Genomic DNA, 24390 nt, shown 5'->3' on the forward strand with positions numbered 1-24390 from the left:
ACCAATAATACCAGGAGCACAAATGAAAAGCAAACAGTGGTCAAAATATGTAGGTCAGAAGCTCAGAGGTTTTTGCAACAAGAATTGGCTGAGAAATACAACACTTTGCTGTTCCTGCTACACATGATCAAATATTTTCTGATTTCAGCAATTGTGGACGTTTCTCCCCAGTGCTGGCTGCTGCTCCCGATTGCTCATTGCCTCCCCTTTTAGACTGTAGGGCCCTCGGGACCAGGGACTACCTGTCGAGGTGGTTCATCCTTGATCCTAACCCAGCACAGCCTGGCATTTTGGAGATGCTCATTAAATGTTTGAATAAATGAGGGAATGAAAGCATAAACGAATGAATGGGAAAATGAGTTAGTTCCTGGTCTTGACTTTGATGTCCTGCTGGGGGAGATGGATGGCCAACTGTGTGACTTTTTCACTGTTCCTAGCCTTGGTGGGTCTCTCACTAAGACCTTGGGCGTATCTGCTGACATGCACTCAGAAAGAGATGGTAAACAGGTCCCACACATCTATGAATCTTTGCTGGGATTCACGGGATAAACTGCAACGTACATCAGTGGGTTTCTGCTGCACGAAACACAAATGCAATAGTTACTATAATAACACAGCTGAAGTATTTACAATCACTGTAGATGCTCAAGATTTCATATTTGTAAGGTCTGAGTGGAATCATTTTGTCAGTTTACATAAATACAGGTCATATGTACCACACAAGGGTTTTGATGCTATTACCTGCTTTTGAAAGAACACCAATGGTGTTTCTTCTCCTGTAGGCTCACTTTTTTAAATTGTGTTAAAATATACATAATTGTAGCAGGGGGCTCCCTTCTCCGCGTCCAGCACAGAGAGAGAGAGAGACATGCACCGGTTCTTGAGTAGAGGCGCTGGGGATTAAATAATGAAATAAAGATAGACAGGACACAAAAATAGAATAAAAGCTTGGGCCGAGTGTGGCGTCTGCCCCCTGAATGGAGGGACAGAAAGACCTCCAACACCAGAAGTAGATTTAATAAATCCTTGAATAACAGGAAGTTACATCACACCTGGGTGGGCCTTGAGTTCCTGGCGACATCACGAGATCCATCCCCTTAACCCTGGGCGGGAAAGTCAAACTGAGCGGCGTCCCAGTCTCTTGACCAGGTCCGCCCCCGGGGTGTGGCTCTGCCCGCGCTCTGAGTTTCAGCGACACATTTGAAGATGCCCGAGTGTTTGCTAGCAGCCCTCAACACATAATTTTTATCATTTTAACTATTTTTAAGTGTGCAGCTCGGTGGCATTAAGCATATTCACATTGCTGTGTGACCACTAGCGTTATCCATCCCCAAAACCTTTTCATCTCCCCAAACAGCAACTCTGTACCCATTAAACAGTAACTCTCCACCCCGCCCACCAGCCCCTGGCAGCCCCGTGCTCCCTTCTGTCTCTGAATTTGACTACTGTAGCTCCTTCGTATAAGTGGGATCATGCAGTAGTTGTCTGGTTGTAACTGGTTTACTTCACTTAATATAAGAACCTCAAGACTCCTCCTGTGTCAGGAATTTCCTTTTAAAACTGAGTGAAGACACACACTGAGTGGCCAGATTATTATGACTACATGACATTTGTAGGCAAATTAGCTATAATTTCGCGCTGAAGTTGCTAGAGGACCAGACCATTATAAATAGGGAAGGAGGTTGTTTACCACGACGGAAGTGATGTTTTTCTGAAGATATGGGTAAACAATGCGATTTAACAGCCTTTGAACGTGGGATGGAGATTATATATATATATATATATATATATATATATATATATATATATATATATATATTGAGTGGCCAGATTATTATGACCACCCCATCAGTACTTCGTTGGGCACGTTTTGCCTTCAGTACTGCGGTGATTCTTCTTGGCATTGACTCCACGAGATGTTGAAAGATGATGCGAGGAATCTGACACCATGCCTGATGAATAGCACTGTCCAGTTCTGTGAGATTTGATGGATGTGGAACCAGCTGCCTGATGGCTCTTTTAACTTCGCCCCACACATTCTCAATTGGATTGAGATCTGGTGATTGTGGGGGCCACCTAAGCAAGGTAAAGTCTCCTTCATGTTCTTGAAACCACTCCTGCACAATATGAGCACCGTGGCATGGCGCATTGTCTTGTTGGAAGAAGCTATCTCCATTGGGATACGCCATCAACATGATAGGATGAGCTTGATCAGCAATGGTACTTAGGTATGTTGTGCTATTCAGAGGTTGTTCCACACGAATTAAAGGGCCCAAATCATGCCAGGAAAACATGCCCCAAACCATAACACTGCCCCCACCAGCTCGAAGGGTTGTATTCAAGCATGTGGGGTGCATGCTTTCATGCTGTTTCCGCCAAATTCTCACTCTGACATCTGCATGATGCAACTGGAAACGTGATTCATCGGACCACATGACTTTTTTCCAATGCCCGACTGTCCAATCCTTGTGTTCCTGTGCGAATTGGAGATGTTTTATCTTGGTAACTGCAGACAGCAAAGGTGTTCGAACAGGCCTTTGGCTTCCGTATCTCATACAATGCAGTGTACGGCTAATTTGTCTACAAACGTTAGGTGGTCATACTAATCTGGCCACTCAGTGTATATGCCACATCTTTATTCAGTCGTCGCCGGTTGACACTTGGGCTGCTTCCACCTTTTGGCTGTTGTGAGTAATGCTGCTGAATGTGGGGTGCAAATACCTCTCCGAGTCTCTGCTTTTAGTTCTTCTGGGGATATGCCCCAAAATGGAATTGCTAGGTCATGTGCTAATCCCATTTTTAAGTTTTTGAGGAACCACCATACTGTTTTTCATAGTGGCTGTACCAATTTATATCCCCAGCCACAATGCAGCGGGTTTCAATCTCTTTGCATCGTCACCCACACTTGTGATTTTATGTGTGTGCTTTGTAACAGTCGCCCTAATGGGTATCTGGGCCTCTCACTGTGGTTTGGTTTTCATTTCCCTGATACTTTGTGACGTTGAGCATCTTTTCGTGTGCTTATTGGCCATTGTATATCTTCTTTGGAGAAATGTCTATTCAAGTTCCTTGCCCATTTCTGAATCAGGTTGTTTGGTTTTTGGTTGTTGAGTTGTAGGACTTCTTTAATATTGTGGATATTAATCCCTTATAAGATAGATGATTTGCAAATATTTTCTCCCACACTTTTTAATCAATGAAAAACTAACTTCCATATTCAAAGGGTCATAGGTTAGGACCAAGCCTCTGCTTTTCATGCGGTTCCTCACTGTGTTCCATGACATTAGTGCCAAGACGGAAGGGCAGGATGTGTCCGCATTGGGGACCATTGGGACTATTTGGCTTGTGTCACAATTTGGAAGACAGAAACAATTCTTGGTTTATGCAACTCAGTGTAGGAAAATCCCAGAGAAAGCCCAACACAGTGGTCCTAGTTGGCCTTTGAATGGATGAAGGGGTGGCATAGGGTCACTGCCTCCGTCACTTCTCCTGGATGCAGAGGGAGAGAGTGGAGAGCTGTGAGGCAGGGGCGAGCTTAGATGGTGCTGGGGAGGAGGAAGGAACGTTGCTCTGCTCTCTAGGCTCTCTCGGCTGGTCCAATAGTCAAATAGACATGAGACAGGTTAGCAAGAGAAAATAACCAAGTTTAACATATGCACACGTAAGGGAACTCTGCACACATGAGACAGAGACCCCACACGCAGGAGAGGTTCCAAGACAGAAAGGGAACATGGGTGTATAAGACATCCCAAGCTAACGATGACCTTGGGGCTTCAGAGGGGAGGAAGGTCACTGAAGGACGATTAGAAGAGCAGATGATCACTAATTAGAGGTTTGCTCTGCCGTACAGATAGGTCATAAAACGTTATCTCTGATCATCTCTACCTCTAGGCAAAGCCCCGAATTCAAGTTCTTCTAGGTAGGTATGAGGGGAGGGGCAGAAGTTTCCTTTGAGCCCACAGATCTCAGAACAATCCACACACCACTCAGGCACATCTTGGGGTGACTCGTCCTGAACCCCCACAGTGCCCTCCCACTTTGTGTCATATGTTGAATAAACTTTATGCCCTATGTCAGATTTCCTTTTATTTATTTTATCTTAGAGAGAGGAACATTGATTTGTTGTTCTACTTAGTTATGCATTCATTGGTTGCTTCTTGTATGTACCCTGACCCTGACTGGGAGATCAAATCCACAACCTTGGCTTATGGGGATGGCGCTCTAACCCACTGAGCTACCCAGCCGGGGCTGGCCTTGTCTTTTTAGAATAGGTGCTGCTTCTGGAGAATGGATGGAGGGAGAAGCTGTAAAGACTACCTCTAACTTAATGATCTTTTACAACAATGAGGGCTGTTTCTGCCTCTATTTCTTTCTTTACTTTGTTCATTGGTGTTATTTCCTGCCCTCCCCATGCCCTTATAGGCAGCAGTGCTTTTGATAAACCTCACAATTTACTCCATAGGAAACACACTTTCAAGGTGACAATGGGCCAGGAGTGGAGCAAGAATGGGCATTGCCCAGAGAGGCTAGAACGAAGCGGACGGAGTCACTGATGAGGCTGACGGGTGAGGATGAGCACTTTTATTTCTGTGAGGCCCGGTTGCCTTGTGTTGGAGTTCTAACTGCGTTTTCTTAGATCCCGTATTTGCCTGTTTGGCACCCATTACTCACAGAGCCAAGCGAACGGCGAAGGTTGTTTATGTCTCCCCTGTGACGCGGCTTTTATGGGCATACAAAAATTACATTACAAATCCTCCAACCAATCCTGATCAACATCCCCAACCACCTCCTTTGTCTCCCATACACACACACACACACCAAACCAATATTTGCTCTGCACTAAATCACCCCAGGACCAGGTAACGATCATCTTAATGCGCACAGCTTGCCAACATTATTCAAACTATCCAGTCCTAAGCGGCTTACCCTCTCCGTGTCTCTCCTACAGAAACTCTGATAAATACTCTGGGGCATGCTCTCTTCTTTGCCCTTTCTGCCCTTGGCTGGCCCTGGTGCTTCCCATGTGAGCCTGGAGAGTGTACCGTGACTCCTGCTTCTAGGGACCGGTGACAATCATTTTTTCATGGCAATCATTCTGCTGTCTGCACGTCTCACCACACTTGATTAAACCAATTCTGGGCACAGATTTTAGAACAGTAAAGTGTCAGTATTTTTTTTTTGAAGTGTAATGATGAAAACTTGGGTATGCCTGGATGTTAGGAACCACAGTGTTAGGTTTGGAGGCGCTTCCCAGCATTTAAATTCTTTTAAATATCTTGGGAATGTCCCCACCATGAAGGTTCCACATAGAACAGCGGTTCTCAACCTGTGGGTCGCGATCCCTTTGGGGGTCGAACGACCCTTTCACAGGGGTCGCCTAAGACCATCAGAAAACACACATATAATTACATATTGTGTTTGTGATTAATCACTATGCTTTAATTATGTTCAATTTGTAACAATGAAAATACATCCTGCATATCAGATATTTATATTACAATTCATAACAGTAGCAAAATTACAGTTATGAAGTAGCAATGAAAATAATTTTATGGTTGGGAGTCACCACAACATGAGGAACTGTATTAAAGGGTCACGGCATTAGGAAGGTTGAGAACCACTGACATAGAAGCTCAAAACACCAGATCCTGCTTCCTCTGCCTTCCTTCCATCTAACTCACGGGCACATGACTAACCAGATGTGTCTGTCCTGGCCTTTGCATAGGGAGCTAGTGACACGAGAAAGTAGGGAGAGAGGGGAATTAGTCTGGCAGCAGCGTAGCAGCAGCATCAGGAATGGCTGGTTCCCAGGCACAGCAGCGACAGCAGCACTAGCAACAGTACAGGTTTTGCATCCGGGTCTGCGGCCACAGGGTCCCCCGGGCAGGTGGTGGTCCTGATCTTGGCTCCAGTCTGGCTGATGCTTCCCTGCTCTCACCTGTGCCCCAAGCAAGTTCTCCAGATTTCTAAGTGTTTCTGTGAACTGCCCATTGTCCTTGGATAAAGTCATTTGCTGCTTAAAAGTAAATCACTAGGCTTTTATTGCTTATAATCAAGAACCCTGATTGATACAATCTATGATTATTTTCTTTCTTGCCTCATTTCTGTCTCTTTTCCTTATTTCCTTCCTTCCTTCCTCCTGTCTTCCTGTCTTTGTCTCTGGAGAATGTATGTATTAAATACTTATATAATTTTAAATATACACACACACACACTATATATATATATATATATATAGATATATAGATATATAAATATTGATAGATATATGTTGATATATATATCAAGATGAAAGTAAATATGGTGAAATACTAACATTTGCTAATTATGGGTAATGGGAATATGGGTATTGTTATCATTTTTTATTTTAAGTACTTAAATTTTCTCAAAAGATAATATTAGCAATATACACATGTGTAAGTGTATGCAGAGAGGGTGCTATTCCACTGTGCTAAGCCTTTTATTCATACTAACTCATTGACTCCTCAAACAAACATCCTCCTGTTACATATGAGGGAAATGGGGCACTGAAAGCTTAAGAGACCTGCCCCAAATCACAGAGCCGGAAACCAATCCCTGGCAGTCATGTCCGAGGCTGCCCTTTGCTTTAACAAAATAAGGGATGAAATAGCAAGTAGCTTAAGGGAGAGGCAGAAGTCAAAGCGTGTTTTCAGGATGGAAGATGAACTTACTCATGGGCTGAGGGGGAGGAGAAGGTGAAGACCTGAGGGCACCTGGGGACCATTAATAGATGGGGCACTGTCAGGACCACAGGTGCTGACTGTGCCTGCACGGGAGGAGGAGCAGACCCCTGGTGTGATGCCAGAAGGAAGGATGCCAGAGGTCTGTTGGCGGTTGGGAGGAGGATGACCTTGCTTCTCTGAGAAATGGAAGGCAAGGTCACCAGCCAGGAGGCTGAGAGGTGGCAGGCCAACCAGGTGATAGCAGGAGAGACCTGGTGTTCCCACAGGAGGCTGGCTGGGGGACACGGGGCTCCAGGGGAGAAGGGCAAGGAGAGAACTGTAGGCTGGCTGTCCAGCGACTCCATCCTTTTTTACTCAAAACCACACTGCTCTGTGGACCCACAGACCTAGGACTCAGCAGATTCCCCACCCGAGGGTGGGTCAGGGCCCAGGCAGTGATCCAGGAGCATGGGGTCCTTCAGAGCAAAGAGCAAAGCATCCTAGTAACTGGACAAGGGAAAGCAAATCTGTTGTCTGTCCCCACTGGACACAGACTGAATAGTCACAGGCTCCGCCTCCTCCCCTCCGGAGAGGGTGTGTGTGTGTGTGTGTGTGTGTGTGTGAGAGAGAGAGAGAGAGAGAGAGAGAGAGAGAGAGAGAGAGAGAGAGAGAGAGAGGATGAGAGCGTGAGTGTGTGTGCTTGCCAAGCCAGCAGTCCCTCCTGTGGACGGGTTTGCCTTTTACCTACAGATGCCTTTGTGTGGAGCTCTCCACGCCCTCTCAGTAGCACCTGCCTGAGGCTTCCCTGGCTGCCAGGGCTGGGAGCCCCGGGCAGACCGACCTGTCTGCAGAACTTGTCCGGCCCTCCCCGGGAGGCCAGCCGGACTCTCAGAGCCAGGTCTTCCTCGTCAGGCTCTGAGTGGCCACGAAATGAAGGCACCCAGCTTTGCTCTGTACCTGCCGCTCTGCTTTGGGGGACTTTTGTCAGCTGACCAGGATCTCCAAGCCAGGCTGGTTCTCCGCATTCTTTGAATGGCCGGTCTTCTTCTGTGGCCACAGGTAAGAAAGGTGCCCCCACGGCTTGTGTTGGGAACATTGTGGGTGTGGGGACCTTGTGGGGGTGAGGGCAAAGGGATATTACCAGATTAACAGCTTCTGGGTACTTAGGAGGGGGTATGTCAGAATGCTGGAAGTGACCTGCTCCTAGGAACATTGTAGTCTTCTGGTTGTCCCCGCCGGGGCTGTTCAGAGCGTGGTGACAGTCAACCCCTCCCACGGGGAAGGGGAGCTAGCTTCAGGAGTTATCGCTTTACTATATACTACATTCAGTCTGCCTCGATGTCATTATTACTCCTATTCCTTCTTTTGTCGTGTATTCACTCATTCAGTGACTACTCCATGTCCTCTCATAATGAGTAACAGACATCAATGGTATTCACTGACTAGGAAGGTAGCAAGTTCTTCATTGCTGGGGTTTCTGAGGCTAGAATTTGGAGAGCATTTCTAGGTCAGCTGGTGTGGTGATCCAGATGACCTCTAAGATTCACTCAACCTTGAGATGTTAAGCTTCTGCGATTGCTCAGTTTCTTGAGCAGAGCAGTTATACAAACTACCAGTATGCTCCACCCCCCACCCCCACCCCAAGAGCCTTTGGCTGAAATTATTTGGAAAAAATAAGTATCATTTCCTTTAATCAAGGGGCTTTTTTGGGGGTATTGCTGGTTGCAGGGACTTGAGACTCCCATGCTGGGGTGGGTGGGGTGCTAATGGCAGGGAGGGGCTGATGGGATCTGAGCAGGCTTTCTGGGGAAGTTGGTGCTTGTGAAAAGAATAGAACGTGGCCTGATGGGTGAGAGGTTGTAAACCAGCTGCAGTGGGAAGATAGACAAATAAGCAAGCCCAAGGAACCTTGACTTCAGTGGGTCCAGGATTCAAGAGGGCGAGAGAGGCTGGGATGGGTTGGGGCGGTGGTGAGGCTGGCCTGGACACCCTCGTCCGTCAGCAGCAATACCAGCTCAGCGGGGATGTTAGCGCCTGCGCCCTTTATGCAGTGTTTGTGTGATTTCTCTGTGCGCTCCATCCACCCAGACCCACTCTACAAACGGGGACGTCACCCCACAGCCACCTCCCCCATGCGCCTGCCAATCCCCCCACTTCCAGGATCAAAGGGTCTAGGGCTCTTTCTCTTTTAATGTCTTTCTAATAGGAGGTCGAAGGTCACTCTAATTACAGGCAATTGCCTGGAACAGTTTCTCCTTTGGTTTCCGGTGACAAATTAATGAAATGATCATAGTGTGCTCATTACAAGGGATGCAAATTTGAGGCATCTTGCAGGGATAGGTCTTCTAGAGTCTATTGAATCTCATTTGCACATTCTTCCAGAGGGTCCTGGGTACCTCTCTTTGGATCTTGATATGATGCAATTTTAGCATGCCTGGATTTCTATTTTTCCTTCCTACTCTCACTAATTGGGGGGGGGGGGGGCATTTGTTTTATTTAGTGCATTTGATTGGAAGGAGGAGTGAGTGAAGTTGCACATAGAAGGACCTCCTACAACCTTGGATTTAGGTGAGTCTGGCTTTGGAGTGGGGTACCTTTCCCTTCTCACCACCTGCCTACTGCAGACTTCTGTTCTGATAGTGGCTTAGCAATGACAGTCCTAGTGCTAGAACTGTAGAAAACGTGCAAGTACTGGCCCAGGTGCTCACAAAATTGCCCTCCTGGTTGGTGCCACTGGGTAGTGCTTTACTGCATTATAGTTTAGAAGCAAATCAGTCAATACTTCTGAACATCAGTATTTTTAAAATTTATATAAAAGGGATAATAATATATCTTCCCCATGCCCTCCTGAGGGTGATGTGAGGCCTAAGAAAGGGCACAAAAGTGCCTTGCAAACCTTAAAGTTGCACAAACGCAAAGAGTTCTTAGGAAGGTCTTCTAGGAGATGCCAGCCAAGGGGACCCTAGAGTCTTCTCTCCTTGTGCTCGCCCAGCCCTGTTTTCTTACAGCTAACCAAAAACAAAGCAGGGACTCTGTGCATGTGTGACTCTAGCGCTGAATGACTGAGTTTTAGAACTCCTCTTTATTTTAACAGCAAACAAAACTTCTAGATGGTGGTGCTAGTAGAGGTCAGGTGGTCAGGTAGTCACTGATGTCCCCAGGTAAGTTCAGAGGGGATGGGATACACCCTCTGGGGCAGAGGATGGTGGAGACAAAGGGAACCGGAAAGGGAGCTCTGTGGTTGTCAGGTTCGAACTGAGTGAGGAGAACAGAGGAAAAAACTTCCCTTGCTCTGAAGTTTTCCTGGGTGTTGATGAGATTTAGTCTTTGGTGGCGACACCAGAAACTTTTTTTTAAATCTCTTTTTATTTTATTATTGATTTCAGAGAAGAAGAGAGAGGGAGAGAGAGATGGAAACATCAATGATGAGAGAGAATCATTGATCGGCTGCCTCCTGCACACCCCACACTGGGGATTGAGCTGCAACCTGGGCATGTGCCCTGACCGGGAATTGAACTGTGACCTCCTGGTTGATAGATCGATGCTCAACCACCGAACCATGCTGGCTGGGCTGACACCAGAATCTTTAAATTCAACTCAACTCACTCAACTCAAGCATCTCTCAGATGCTTACACAGAATCAGAATCAGACTCAGGGAAGAACTTCCCAATAGGAGGAGAGGTAAAAAGCCAGGAAGGAAGGCCTCCGGGAACTTGGGCCTCTCAGCATGGCTGTGAAACCAATGGGACTAACTGAACAAAGTCATACCTCAAAGCAGGTGTGGATGAGCAGATGAGGTTCTAGAATTTTCCTTCTTTCTACTCTTCTCTGCAGCGTTCTCATCAGGACCACCTACGCTCAGCTCTCTGTCCCCAGTGTCTGGAACATTGTTGGCCCCATAACAGTAGCAGGAGTGGAAAGATGAATGATTAAAGAAAAGAATGAGTCATTGGATTTCGGAACAAGTGTTCCATGGTCTTGTTCTCTAAACTAAGCCCTAAGCCTTGGTCTCCTTCAGACTCTTCAGTCTTTTTTTTTTTTTTTTTTTTTTATATATTTTATTGATTTTTCATAGAGAGGAAGGGAGAGAGATAGAGAGAGTTAGAAACATCGATGAGAGAGAAACATCGATCAGCTGCCTCCTGCACATCCCCCACGGGGATGTGTCCGCAACCCAGGTACATGCCCTTGACCGGAATCGAACCCGGGACCTCCCAGTCCGCAGGCTGACGCTCTATCCACTGAGCCAAACCGGTTTCGGCAGACTCTTCAGTCTTTATCCAGCTGGCACACATGGTCAACAGACGATGCCATGGGGATTTTTGTGCCCTGATAACCATGGAGCACTGGGTCCCTGACCCAACCCTCTGCAGCTGCCAGCAGCTTTGTGGGCACGATCCCATCTGCTCGCTGCCCCCATCTGGAGAGGTGGTCAGGGCGGAGAGTGTGCAATCCTTCTCTTCTAGATAAGACAAAAATGCCAGAGGGTCGAACGCCCTGCGCAAGGCTGCTCAGCAGGTGGTGGGGCCAAGACTCAAAGCCACACTTACAGACTCCTCTCCTGCAGGGAGGGCGGGAGGGCGGGGTGACAGGTTGAGGAGACATGAAGCACCAGTGATGGAACCTACTCCAAGAGTTGGGACTGAATGGAATGGCCTGGGGGCATGAGGATGAGCCAGATGGAACGGGTTTTATGACTCCATTAATAATAATTCTGATCCCCACCTGACCTCGGTGGTGACACTATTAAAGGACCTCCAGCCGTATCCTTTTTTTTTCTTTTTAAATTGCACTAAAATATAGATATAAAATTTACCATTAGTGACATTTGGTACATTCACAATGTTGTACAAGTTGTCACCCCTATCTAGTTCCAGAACATTCTCATCATCCTAAAAGGAAACCCTGGTGCCCGCTATTTGTATTGAGAGTCAGATAATGTACTGAGGACCTGGCCAGAGCCTAACACATCGATACGAACAAGATATGCCTGAATGTCAGACAACCCCAGTCTCCCAATGAGGAAAGTTTTGTTTTATTAAAACACCAACTTGAATATGTAAACTTTTTAGGGTAATATTCATATATTTTCCAGGGACACGTGTTTTCATTCACACACTATATAAAATAATACATTCACTTAAAAACACGGCTTTCCCCCAACTCTCCACATTCGCTCACATCTTTGCCACCGGTGTCTTCCTTATAACCAGAAGCACTTTCTGAACCAGCTGCCTGCAGCCTGGTTTATAGTATCGTCTCCACAGTGCAAACAGAGTTGGCTATTTCTTATCTTCTGGAATGAAGATGTTTAAGCATTTTTTAAATAACAGCTTCTTTGAGATATAACTCACATACCATAAAATTCTTATGTTTAAAATGTACAGTTTGGTGAATTTTGTATATTCACAGAGTTGTGCAATCATCATCTCTATGTAATTGCAGAACATTTTCATCTCCCCCCAAAAAACCTGCACCATTTGCAACCACTCTCTTTTCTCCCTTTCCCCCAAACCTGGCAATCACTAATCTGCTTTCTGTCCCCATAGGTTTATTATTCTGGATATTTTATATACATGTATCATATAATATATAGTTTTTTGGGTCTGGTGTCTTTCACTTTGTATAATGGTTTCAAGGTTCATTCATGCTGTAGCATGTGTCAGCAACTCATCCTTTTTATGACTGCATAGTATTCCATCTTATGGATATACCATGTTTTGTTGATCTAGCCCTCAGCTGATTGGCATTTGGATACTTCCACCATTTGGCTAGCATAAATGGCACCGAAATTCTTCTTTTGGCCTCCCTTTTCAGTATGTTTATCTTCATTTTATTTTATTTTTTAAATATATTTTTATTGATTTCAGAAAAGAAGAGAGAGGGAGAGAGAGATAGAAACATCAGTGATAAGAGAGAATCATTGATTGGCTGCCTCCGGCACAGCCCCCATTGGGGATCGAGCCTGCAACCCTGGGCACGTGCTCTGACTGGGAATGGAAACTTGATCTCCTGGTTCAAGGTCGACACTCAACCATGAGGTACACTGCCTGGGCTGTTTATCCTCATTTTACACATGCAACACTGGGACCAGACAAAGGGGGACTTTGGGGTCACCTTGTGGCCTCCTCTGTCCAGCGCGTTCAGGCTTATCTTAGGGCAGAGTAGCTGGCTGACCCTGAGAATGTGAAAGGTGCTGGTCCTCAAACCAAGGAGAGCCCAAGGGCCCTCCCCTCCTGGGAGGCCTGGTCCTCACCTTTCACATCCGTGTGGAGTGTGAGGGGCAAAGGCACATCTGTATCGAGGATGCGTGTCTCTAAGACCCTCTCTGGTGCTTGCTCAGTTTGGCGGTGAGAGAGAGCTGCGTGGAATCCAGCGGGCGCTCCGCCAGGTCAGCAACTTGAAGCCCTGCTGGGGAAGGCGTCGAGGTTCAAGTCACCGAAAAGCCCTGGCCTGCCCTCCTCCTGAGGCCCAGGGGCAGCCAGACCTCTCCTCTGAAGCCATGAGCCCCTCCCATCCTGCACGCCCAGCCCTGGCCAAGCTTGGCCTGTGGTGGCTCCTTCTGACCCCAGCAGGTGAGTAAGTGTCATCACTAGGACCTCATGTCACACCTACAAGCTCACAGGCTGTGGAGGAAACTCCTGGGTGGGCTCCTGGCAAGTCTGCAGGGGACTTCAAGTAGCTCGGTCCACAGTGAGGGGCAGGGCGCGCACAGGTCAGACACTGGCAGCTGCGGCACCCGGAACCTCCCCGGCTCCAGTGTCCCTCATCTGTAAGTGCCAATCGCGCTGTGAACCTCCCAGGTCAGTTGTAAAGATCCTGTGAAATGAGAGGTCGTGACCAGCACCTGGAACACAGTCACGCTCAATGCATGGCGACTGCTCCTATTGGTTGCTTCTCTGGATTTTAGCCTCCACTTGCTCAGGCAGCAGAGCCCTAAGAGGTGAAGCTGTTCGCAGAACAGACACGGAGAGTCCCATCAGACAAGTTTGGGACACTTTTCCCTAGCTCCTCAGTTCTGGGCTGAATCTCGTCTCTAGGTCTGACTTCTTCCTCACTCCTCTGCCTTGACACCCCTCCTCAACACTCATTTCCATGCCTTCGCAGAGAACAAAGAGCAACGGACATTTCTCGAGTTCCAACCATGTGCTGGTTGTTAAGTTCGCACACACATGGCCCTATTTAATCCTCAACAGTGTTGTGAGATAGGTTCTGGAGAGCCTCCCCACTTTACAGATGAGGAAACTGAGGCTCAGTGAGGCTGAGTGGCTCTGATTTGATGGGAGAGGGAGTCGGGCACCCGCCACCAAGGACTCCTGGAGACCCCACTCTTCCTTCCTGTCCCACAGTGTCGGCGCCGCGAGCCCCCCACACCCAAGCCGAGGATCGCCTCTTCAAACACCTCTTCGGGGCTTACAACCGCTGGGCACGGCCAGTGCCCCACACCTCGGACGTGGTCATCGTGCGTTTCGGGCTGTCCATAGCCCAGCTCATCGATGTGGTATGCCTGTCCCACCGCCCTTTGAGCCCTAGGGATCAGCCCCCAGAGCACAGGCCCCTTTGCTGGGGTCCTCCCTCCCCCTCAGCTCCAGCACCTGTCCCTCTGCACCCCCAGCCCACCTCGTCAAAGCTCCCCTTCCTCCCAGCCCTGGGGCCACTCCTGGGAGGACACTGAGTCCGCAGTGGGTCTCTAGATGCTCTGCTCATTCCACTGGACACAAGCCCAGAGGACCCAAGGGGCCTGTGTGGTCCTCAGTGTCGGGAGGGGTGTTGGCTGGGCGGGGCTTGCTGTAGCATGTAAGAGGGCCTTCTGGAGAGGGAGGGGCTGGAGTCAGCCCGCCCCAGGTCCCCCTGTCTTCTGGGGCTGGTTCTGCTGCTCTAACTTCTCTTCTCCCTCCCGCTGCCTCCCGGCCAGGATGAGAAGAACCAGATGATGACCACCAACGTCTGGCTCAAGCAGGTGAGGGCCCCTCCGGGTAGGCAGGAGCAGGGGCCATGCTTTCCCTCTGCCGCCAGCTCCCTCTCCTCCCCGGGTCCCTCCCCAGGGTCATGCATTTATGTACACGTTAGGCGACTATTCCTGGAGGGGAAACGGCATCACGCAGGGGGCCCTTTTCATCACGGCGCTGTTTTAGTGCAAATGCACGAAAGAAAAACGGCCCATGGACCGGGAGGCAGGGTGCAAGCCCCGGTGCTGCCAGCAAAGTTGCCTTTCTAGATGGTAGCGGTTATTATTTTAATTATGATGAGCCCCCGTGAGGCGAAGGACAGGCCTGCGTGTCCATGCCAGTCCTTCTCTCTTGGGAGTGGTTGTTCCTTTTAGGTCCAGAAGGGACACGGGAAACCCTCCCGGGAGTAGGACCCTACCACTTGCGAGTTTTTTCATTGCTGGGATATTCGTGTATTGAGCATGTACCAGGGGCCGGGTGTTAGCAATGCAGGTGTTGTCCTTGGCTTCCTGGAGCTTCCAGGGGCATTACATCAATAAACACGCACAGCCACCTGTCATTAGCATGTGTGACAGGGCCATAGAGGAGACTTCAGAGAGTGAATAATACTCACCTGGTTTGGGGGAGAAAACAGATTCACTTGGACCGGCTGGTGTAAGCCCTGCTGGGACTCCTAGGGGGCGCTCTGGCGCACATTTGAACTCCCCTTTCTTAGCTGTATACTCTGGCAGGCTTTTACCTCTCTGCTCCTCGGTTGCCTTATCTGTGAAATGGAGAAATACTCCCACCTTTTGGCATTCCCTGCCCGAGTGCAAAAAACTGTAAATTGTGATGCATTAACAAATGTTACTGCAAATGAGTGAGGTCCTCTCCACCCCCTCCACTAAGTCCTCCGCTAGGACATAGCAGAATGAAGACGCCTAGAAGCGGGACTAGGGTGCCTTATGAGCCCCGGACTCTGGACATGAGAGCTGGGGCAAAGCGAGAGATTGGCCATGTCCGACCAGACTCCTGACGCCCAGCCCCGAGCCCTGCCTGCTCCGTGGGGCTGGGTGACGAGCTCTGGTCAGAGCTCCTGAATCCGGCTGCTGGGGCCTCCCCGGGCTGCCCCGTGTTTGCCCCGAGACCGCCTCCTCGGCAGCACCAGGCGCCCTGACTCCCCTCCCCACGCACAGGAGTGGAGCGACCACAAGCTGCGCTGGAACCCGGCCGAGTTCGGCAACATCACATCCCTCCGCGTCCCTTCGGAGATGATCTGGATCCCGGACATTGTCCTCTACAACAAGTAGGACGCCGCCGGGGTCTTGGGGGGGCCGGGGGAGGCCCCCGAGAGGAGTTTCTGGGTTGGACTTGGGCAGCGCGCCCCCTTGTGTCTCACCTCTATGTCTTTCTCTGAAGTCCTGCTCTGCTATTACTACCTCCTACTCCCACCTTTTCTTTCTTTCTTTCTTTCTTTCATTTTGTTCTCTTCCCCATACACCCGAATTTACTGCGCACCTGTTAAGTCTCAGTGCTTGGTGCTGTGCGAGTGGGATACAGATTTTCCAACACTATTATTTGAAAAGCGTGGCTGGTGCGGGCTGTGAAAACAATGCCTAAGGCTGGAATTTTGCAGGAGGGCAGTGTTGCTAGAGCAGGGAAGCAGCGGCTGGGGTACCACCCTCGAAGGCAGCAAGCTCACTTGGCATGGGTATTTTTAAAAATCGTATCACTTATATAGTTGCCTTGTATTCAAGACAAAAAAGGACCAGTCTTTGAGCATACTGACTAGAAGCCAATAAAAGGCAGGATGGTCTCTAGAGAACCAGGCAACAGAGGAGGGGAAGGAGAAATGGTGTTTGGTCGCAGGTAGTTCTTCATTTAGAAGTCTAGCGTTTAAAATTAAAAGGTATTTGGCATTATGTTCATGTGAAATGTTGTCTAAAGTGGGGCTCTAAGGAAATCCCGGGGATATGAGTAGACATGAAAAAATGGCCCTGTGGTCAAATAATCCTGGATAACACTGCAGTCGTTGACCCTCCCGGTCCTCTGGGAGACACAGCAGCGTTTCAGTGTTAGAAGTTGTGCAGCCAGGAAACCAGTTCAGCCCAGCATCTCCAGATCCATTTGACCCAAATTTGGAAAAGCCATTTTTTAAAACAATAGGACAAAGGGAAAAGATAGACTTTTGGAGTTTGGGTGCCTCCGGCTGGGTCAGAGGGGGAGCCACAAGGGTTCCCTCTCAGTGGAGCCATTTCTGTAAACTGTCAGCAAGGGTTACTGGGAGGTCAACACCGCAGGTGCCCAGGGCCTGCTGCTGCCACCGGAATCACAGGCACCTCACCCCATTTCTCTGTGTCCTGAAGCCAAGATCCACCTACTTTCAGCTTCTTGTGCTTCTGGCACGAGTCAGAAGCAAAGTCCTTAGCATCCCAGATGCCCTGGAGTTGTAGGATGGCCAGCCAGGCTTTGGCCAGTGTTACTTGAATGTAACAGGTAATTCTTACGACAGGACAAAACCGCAAACCAAACTCTTATATTTGAAGAAGGATGTCCTCCGCCCAAACACCCCATTCCAGGTTTAATGAAGATCAAAGACATCGCACTCTCCTTCCTCAAAACAGGGCGCATGTGGCCATCTAGTGGTGGTTTTGTGTGATGACACAATGCCTTTAAAAAAAAATTTTTTTAACTTTTGCCCAATCTGGGATTCTCTTTCAAAGTTTCCCCCGTTTTCTTTAAAAATATGTTTTTATTGATTTCAGACAGGAAGGGAAAGAGAGATAGAAATATCAATGATGAGAGAGAATAATTGATCAGCTGTCTCCTGCACGCCCCATACTATTGGCTCAAGCCTGCAACCCCAGTGTGTGCCCTGACAGGGAATAGAACTGTGACCTCCTGGTTCGTAGGCAACATTCAGCCACTGAGCCATGCCACTGGCTGGACAAGCGTTTTCTTTAAAAGGTTCCCATTTTCTAATCTCTAGCTTGGAATGACTCCATGGGAAAGAAGTCTCTTCCTGCATGTTCTGGTTCTCCTGCGTTTAGGATTGACCTTGAGAATTATTAAAGACTAAAGGCCCAGTGCACAAAGTTCATGCATTGGTAGTGTCTCTAGAGGCTGCTGGCTGCCAGCAGGGCACTCCCGCCCTTCTACCTGCCCCCTGGTCGAACTCCTGGTGGAGGGAATAATTTGCATACTATGCTTTTATTATGGAGGACTAGGGAGCAGAACACTGTGTCACCTCCTAGAGGGAATCAGGGGTTCAGGCACCCAATTCCAGTGTGCCCAGAATCCCTTGTGTCCTTAGATGCCTAGCTCCATGATGCAGCAGGCCCTGCCCCTCTAATCCAGGCACACCCCGTGAATTTTGTGCTTCCCCTCCTGTTCCTTGTTCTGGAGGACGCTCTGCTGGGACCTTCTCCACCTCATCTCCCCACCAAGTCCTATCATCAGTCAAGGCCTTGCTCAAGTGGCAATTTTCATGGGGACCCTGCTCACTCCAGCCAGAAGTGCTCACTCCAGCCAGAAGTGCTCGCTCCAGCCAGAAGCGAGTCCCCCCCACAGTTCTTGAGGAGCGCTCAGACAGCCCTCAGAGCGCTGCTGGCAGACTGCCTCCCTTGGGTGGTGGGTGTTTGGGGCTGTGTCCTATTTCCTCCTGCTTCCTTCAGGGCAGGCTGAGTCTCACACTGTGTCCCCCTAGTGCATGAGGCTGGCTCAGAAATGCACAGTAAATGGATAGCACCAAGGCATTTCCTTCCTTTACTAGCAAAGATGCTGGGTCTCTTCTCAGCAAGGTACTAAGGATCCCAGGTGGACAAGACGTGACCCCCAGTGGAGGGCCTTACCATTTGCTGGGGGGAGAAAATGCACTCATAAATAATCACTTTAAACTAGTAAATAAATACAAACAAAAATCAAGCTACACTACCCCATAAACACATAATATATATGTGATCTATAGGGCAGTCAAATATATATTAGAGGCCCGATGCACAAAATTCATGCAAGAGTAGGCCCTCGCAGCCCCTTGCAGCCCCTCGCAGCCCCGGCTTCGTCTGGACAGTCATTCTGCTGTTCAGTCTAATTAGCATACCAGCTCTTTATTAAATAGGATATAACATCAGAATGTTAATAGTGGCTGTTTTTGACATTCTTGGAATTTTATATTCTTCAATATTTCTGTTTTGTAATGTAAAAAAAAAAAAATGGTGCTTGAAAAGACAACAGCAGTAGCTGTAAATGGCCGTGTCCTTGGGGAGTCTCACACAATGGCTTAAAACCCAATAACTTGGTCAAGTCTGGCTTTGTGGTCGGGGTCCCCCGGCTGCAGCCTGGTTTGGGCAGGTGGGGTGTGCCAGGCCCTCCAACTCCTCTCTTCTCCTCAGTGCAGACGGGGAGTTTGTGGTGAACCACATGACCAAGGCCCACCTCTTCTCCACGGGCACCGTGCACTGGGTGCCCCCCGCCATCTACAAGAGCTCCTGCAGCATCGACGTCACCTTCTTCCCCTTCGACCAGCAGAACTGCAAGATGAAGTTCGGCTCCTGGTCGTATGACAAGGCCAAGATCGACCTGCAGCCGATGGAGCAGACGGTGGACCTGAAGGACTACTGGGAGAGTGGCGAGTGGGCCATCGTCAACGCCACGGGCACCTACAACACCAAGAAGTACGACTGCTGCGCCGAGATCTACCCCGACGTCACCTACTACTTTGTCATCCGGCGCCTGCCCCTCTTCTACACCATCAACCTCATCATCCCCTGCCTGCTCATCTCCTTCCTGACCGTGCTGGTCTTCTACCTGCCCTCCGACTGCGGGGAGAAGATCACCCTGTGCATTTCCGTGCTGCTCTCGCTCACTGTCTTCCTCCTGCTCATCACCGAGATCATCCCCTCCACCTCCCTGGTCATCCCGCTCATCGGCGAATACCTGCTCTTCACCATGATCTTCGTCACCCTGTCCATCGTCATCACGGTCTTCGTCCTCAATGTCCACCACCGCTCCCCCCGCACCCACAATATGCCCCACTGGGTGCGGGGGGCCTTTCTCAGCCGTGTGTCCCGGTGGCTACTGATGAAACGGCCTCTGCCACCCTTGGAGCTCCATGGCTCCCCAGATCTGAAGCTCGACCCCCCCTATTACTGGCTGGAGACCAATGTGGATGCGCAGGAGAGGGAGGAGGAGGAGGAAGAGGAAGAAGAGGAGGAGGAGGAGGACAGATGGGTGCCATCCCCCTCCACGGGTGTCCTCTACAGCCATGGTGGTCTGCACCAAAGGCTCTCCTGTCCCAAGGCGAAGGCCCCATTGCAGAAGGGCAGGCTCCTGCTGTCACTTCGCATGCAGAAGGCACTGGAAGGCGTGCACTATATTGCTGAGCACCTGCGGTCTGAGGACGCTGACTCTTCGGTGAGTTGGGCCTGGGCCCCTCCCCTGGGTGACCTTATCAGCCTAGAAGGGCATCACCTTACCCCAGGGTGTTGGGTGGGCCAAACCAGTCTCCTTCATGAGAGGACCCATCTCCCTCAGTCATGGCCTCGGGAGTAGAAATAAATAGTGATGGAGAATGTCTAGTTGGCAGCTCTTAAGACATGTGTTGGCAGGTGGCAGACTAAGCCTGACTGGGAGACAGCAAGATGGAGGGGAGGGATCGCAGGTGCAGAGCTTCTCACACCACTCCGCCATTTCTCACCATTACCCCGTGGGGTTTGGGGGTGGGGGTGGGGGGTGGGCAAAGGGAGTACCATCCAGAGAGACCATACATCGGGCTGCTGCCTTCCTCCTTTGTCCTGATGTCTCCCTCCTCCTGGGCATTTTGTGAGCTTCACTGTTGACCAGGTGGGCTCCCCCCCCCCCCCCGGCCTCTGCCATGTCCGTCATTATCGGTGAGCCGGCCCTGCCCAGGATCACACAACTCTTCTTAACAACCCAGGGAAGGGTGAAAGGCCAGGAGGCTATCACTGGGTGGCCTTGTGGAGTCGATAAGAAACATTCATCATGATCTAATCTGGGAGCAGCTAGGAGTTCAGACCCACTCACCTGCTCTGTGAGCCCAAATTCCACAAAGCACCCCACTCCCCCACCCTCACCTCCAACTCCCCCAACCTTTCCTGGGCAGCACCTCCCCTCCCCCTCTCCACCTCCTGGAGTGGGTGGATGAGTGGGGGCCGCGGGAGCAAAGTGGGGCAGCGAGTCTTCCCCATTTGTAAGTACCAGGTGGTGTGTTTAAACCACTGTCAGCCCTGGGTGGGCCCAGAACCTGCTTGTCCCCTCCAGCCTCTCTCACCTGGGCCTTGGGAGCCTCGGGAGAGCTCTGGGCTATGTCAAGGGCAGGACAGGGCGGGAATCACTTAGGGAAATATTGCTTGAGTCTTGAGACAACCCTACTCCACACTTGCCCCCATTTTAGCTTCTCAAGGTCTCAGTGAGGGCCCCCTGGCCCTGTTGCCATTTTTTACAGGGGCTGGGCCTGAGAGAGACCCACCCCTTTCCAAGGCTGGGGCCTGTCACTGAGTGCGCCCCCCCACCCCACCCCACCCTCCCTTGCAGGTGAAGGAAGACTGGAAGTACGTGGCCATGGTCATTGACAGGATCTTCCTCTGGCTGTTCGTCATCGTCTGCATCCTGGGGACCGTGGGACTCTTTCTCCCCCCGCTCCTGGCTGGAATGATCTGACTTCACATCCCTGGCTTCCGCCCGAAGGTGGCCCCCTGCCCTTGTTTGCTGCTGCCTCCAGAGTCCACCTTTGGGGTCCACACCCGGTGACTGCCGGTGCCTCTCCGTGGCGTCCCGACACTGGCCCCGCCATCGAAGACTTCCTGGCCCCACTCACCCGGCAGACACACTCTGTGCTGAGAAGCTCCTGGGCCCAGAGCCCTGTAGGGATGCGGAGGAGCAGGAATGGAGGCAGCTGCTCTGCAGAAGGCCATGCCGAGGTGCTGACCATGTGAAGCTCAGGAGAGCTACAGACACCCAGTGTCAGGAGGGCCGAGCAGGGGGAGCCGATGGCAGGGGTGGGGGTGGGGCCAGGCGAAGAGGAACAGAACACAGACCTCAAAGGAGGCGTCATTGGGAAGAGGGGAGAAGGCGCCAGGGGGGCACACGGGCTGTGAGCAGCGTTTTGGATTCTGGAATGAGTCTGAAGTGTCGGGGCAGCCGGGCTGGGGTTGGTTCCAGTGTGGGGAGCAGTGGCTGGCGGTTGGGAAGGTGGGTTGGGGTGTCTGAACCGGGTAGAGAAAGGGGTTCAGAGTCTCAGACCGCAGACCTGACAGCAGAGCGGCAAAGGCTTTCCGGAAGGGGAGGAGGGGAGGCAGGGCAGGGGAGTGGAAATGCAGGGTGACCCTCGGCAGAGGGAGGAGGGTGCATGGTTGGATGCCGGTACTGGGCCAGCCCACACAGCTCCGGTGAGCCCTGAGACATGCCCTGCCCTTTAGCCTTCCCCTCCACCCCATTCCCCAAAACTGGCTCAGCACCAGCTGCCCCAGGAAGTTGAGAGTCCCTGTCTACAGGGGCACCATCTGCCTTTCAACTCGGGTGGACAAACCACAAGGCCATCTCGAGCCACTTTCCAGCCACATCAAGCCTACAGCTTGCTCCCTCCCTCCCTCCACAGGGCAAGCGGTGGCTGGTGGGCACTGAGAAGGGGCTGCTGTGTAAATGCAAACACGCAGGACCAGGACCACTTCCCTGCCCAGCATGCCCTCCCCGTCCTTCCCAAAGCCCCACAGCTTGTCTGACTGGCTCTGAGCTGCCCTGTGCTGTCTGTTCTTGAACTTGGAATCCAGCAGTCCATGGCCCTGGCTGCGGTGGTCAGGCCCCAGCCCTGCCCCATCCAGACCCACTTCCCCAGCAGCCAAAAGATGTGGGCACTGGGTTCTTGGGTCGGTGTGGGGACCCTAGGCAGAGAGCTGAGCAGACACTGACTGTCAGGAACTGAGTGTCAGGAGGCATCATTGGGAAGAGGGGAGGCACACGGGGGGCACACATGTTCTGTTCCTCTTTGCCTGGCCCCACCCCCACCCCTGCCTTCGGCCTTTGGGGTCCTCTCCTTCCGAAGTCCCCCTTCGCCTCCCCCTACAGACCACGTGGAAACCCAAGACACCTCAGGCCCAGCCTCTGCCCCTCAGTTCTCACCCAAGATCCCCACTCAGTGGCCCATTCTGATTTCTGACCTCCCCCCCTCACCCCCCCTCCCCGCTTCAATGCACACAGCCCCACCTCCCCTCCCTCCTGGCTCGCCCAGCCTGGATCTCCTGGTGACGTGATGTTCCCTTATGTTAGTCTGTCTCCCATCCAGCTTGCATGTGAATAAAGTGATCAAATAAAATGGAAGGCACTGTTCATCGATCTGTGGGACCCCGTGTCAGCATCCCCAGGACCCCCAGAACCTCCCCCAGAGCCCTGGTTGTGGGGATGCCCGCTGTGAGAGTGCCATTCCTCACGTGCCTGTGTGGGGGCTGCCCTGGGTCCCCCCTGGGAAATGTCCCTTTGGTCAGGTGCAGGGGCACAGGGGCTGGGGCTCATGTCTGACCCCCCTGCCTGGGTGTCACCGGGCACCCCTTGGTTGAGCCCAGGCATCAGCCCTTGATCTCTGCCCAACTGAGCACAATCCCTGTCTTCGAGGGAGGGCTGTGGTTTGAGGTCTGTGTTTCCCCACTGAGAGCAGGTCAAACCAACAAAGCAATCAAACCACAAAGCAAATAGTACAATTTAATTCATCCACAAGGCAAATAGAAAGAACGTAAAGGGTGTTCTGCACAAACACAAGGGAGGAGGAGGGAGGAAGCTGGTGAGGAAGAGGAAAGAGGGAGGAATAAGAAAAGAGGAAGGAAGGAGGAGGAGGCAAAATACGGAAAGAAAGAGAAAAGTGGGCGTGAGGAAGAGAGTGGATTGTGGTCCAGGTCCTGTTTGGCCTCCACTCCCCTTCTCCTCGACGCTTGGCGTGTTGGCCACACAGCGTCCTGTGCCCAGCCTCCCACTAGCTTGTTGCTGGACTGTGTCCCAGGCCCCCCTCCAGGGGTGCATGGCTGTCCGTCCAGATCAGACTCACATTAAATAAATTCCAATATACACTGTACAAGAAAGCCAGGTCCATCCCTCATCTCACCGACCATCCACTCCGCCAAAGAAAGCCCCTCTGGGGCCCCTCTGCATTGGGGGACTTCCGTGGGCAGAAGAGGACGAAGGAATAGCTTGGTTCCCACAGGGCCTGCTATGTCCATGCATAAAGCCATCATGGCCACTAGGGGCATCAGCGGGACCCCCAGCAGGCCCTGCAGGTAGGAGAAGGGAGTGGCCAGTGGCAGCTGTGCTCCCTCTGAGCCCTGGTGGTCACCCCCTGGCTTCTACAGCCCTGAGTCCCCTCTGTCCAGCTGCAGCCTGAGCAGCACAGTCTGGGTGTCGGGTGGGGAGAGGGGGTCGTGCAAAGTGGCAAGGGAAGGACTCCTCTCGGCCTTCCCCCTGAGAAGACCCATGTGGCCGAAGGCAGGGCAGGGCCGGGGGCAAGGGAGGTACACGACAGGCAGGGCGAAGACGCAGGCGGATGGCCCACCCTCCGTCACTCTGCAGGCGGGTGGGCCAGGTTGGCCAGAATCTTGGCCTGGTCCACGGCATCGAGCAGGTTCTTGGCGTCCACGGCCAGGGTGTGGGAGGCCGTGAGCATCTGCCGCTTGCACTCCTCGCTCAGGGAGGTCACAGCGTTTTGCTGGGCCAGTCGCATCTTATTGATGAGCTCCGCCAGGTCCTTGTTGAGCAGTTTCTGGGTCCCTTCAATCTG

General features: G+C 51.1%; 3 protein-coding genes across 8 annotated transcripts in view; 2 read left to right on the top strand and 1 right to left on the bottom strand.

Moving 5' to 3' along the window:
- Positions 1–5403, top strand: part of EPHX2 (epoxide hydrolase 2) — a 71865-nt gene extending 66462 nt beyond the window's left edge. The window contains exon 18 of the mRNA XM_036315080.1: positions 4463–5403. Coding sequence (XP_036170973.1) covers positions 4463–4636 — 174 coding nt within the window. The 3' untranslated portion in view covers positions 4637–5403. The remainder of the gene's footprint in view (positions 1–4462) is intronic.
- Positions 5404–7568: 2165 nt separating this feature from the next.
- On the top strand, positions 7569–22946 carry CHRNA2 (cholinergic receptor nicotinic alpha 2 subunit). 2 transcript variants are annotated; one of them, XM_036315078.1, is made up of 7 exons: positions 7569–7742; positions 13028–13259; positions 14034–14185; positions 14600–14644; positions 15809–15918; positions 19004–20024; positions 21165–22946. In XM_036315078.1, exons 1-7 carry the CDS (start codon positions 7716–7718, stop codon positions 21288–21290), a joined length of 1713 nt encoding a protein of 570 aa, XP_036170971.1. In that variant the 5' UTR covers positions 7569–7715; the 3' UTR covers positions 21291–22946. The 2 variants fall into 2 exon arrangements, with proteins under 2 accessions (XP_036170971.1, XP_036170972.1); XM_036315079.1 differs by lacking the exons at positions 7569–7742; positions 13028–13259; positions 14034–14185; positions 14600–14644 and having other exon boundaries at positions 15806–15918; positions 19009–20024.
- A 358-nt stretch (positions 22947–23304) lies between these two features.
- The window catches only part of PTK2B (protein tyrosine kinase 2 beta), a 124966-nt gene continuing 123880 nt past the window's right edge, over positions 23305–24390 (bottom strand). For all 5 annotated transcript variants that reach the window (XM_036315072.1, XM_036315070.1, XM_036315069.1 and 2 more), the window contains one exon: positions 23305–24387. In XM_036315072.1, coding sequence (XP_036170965.1) covers positions 24172–24387 — 216 coding nt within the window. In that variant the 3' untranslated portion in view covers positions 23305–24171. The remainder of the gene's footprint in view (positions 24388–24390) is intronic.

The sequence above is a fragment of the Myotis myotis genome, unplaced genomic scaffold (genome assembly GCF_014108235.1).
Source record: "Myotis myotis isolate mMyoMyo1 unplaced genomic scaffold, mMyoMyo1.p scaffold_m19_p_6, whole genome shotgun sequence".
Taxonomy (NCBI): Eukaryota; Metazoa; Chordata; class Mammalia; order Chiroptera; family Vespertilionidae; genus Myotis; species Myotis myotis.

Bases quoted from the DNA above. Each gene is read 5' to 3' on its own strand.
- CHRNA2 (XM_036315078.1), top strand. From the start codon at position 7,716: ATGGCCGGTCTTCTTCTGTGGCCACAG. The intron at 14,645-15,808 runs GTGAGGGCCCCT...CCCCACGCACAG, and splicing joins CCAACGTCTGGCTCAAGCAG to GAGTGGAGCGACCACAAGCT. The intron at 20,025-21,164 runs GTGAGTTGGGCC...CCTCCCTTGCAG, and splicing joins CTGAGGACGCTGACTCTTCG to GTGAAGGAAGACTGGAAGTA.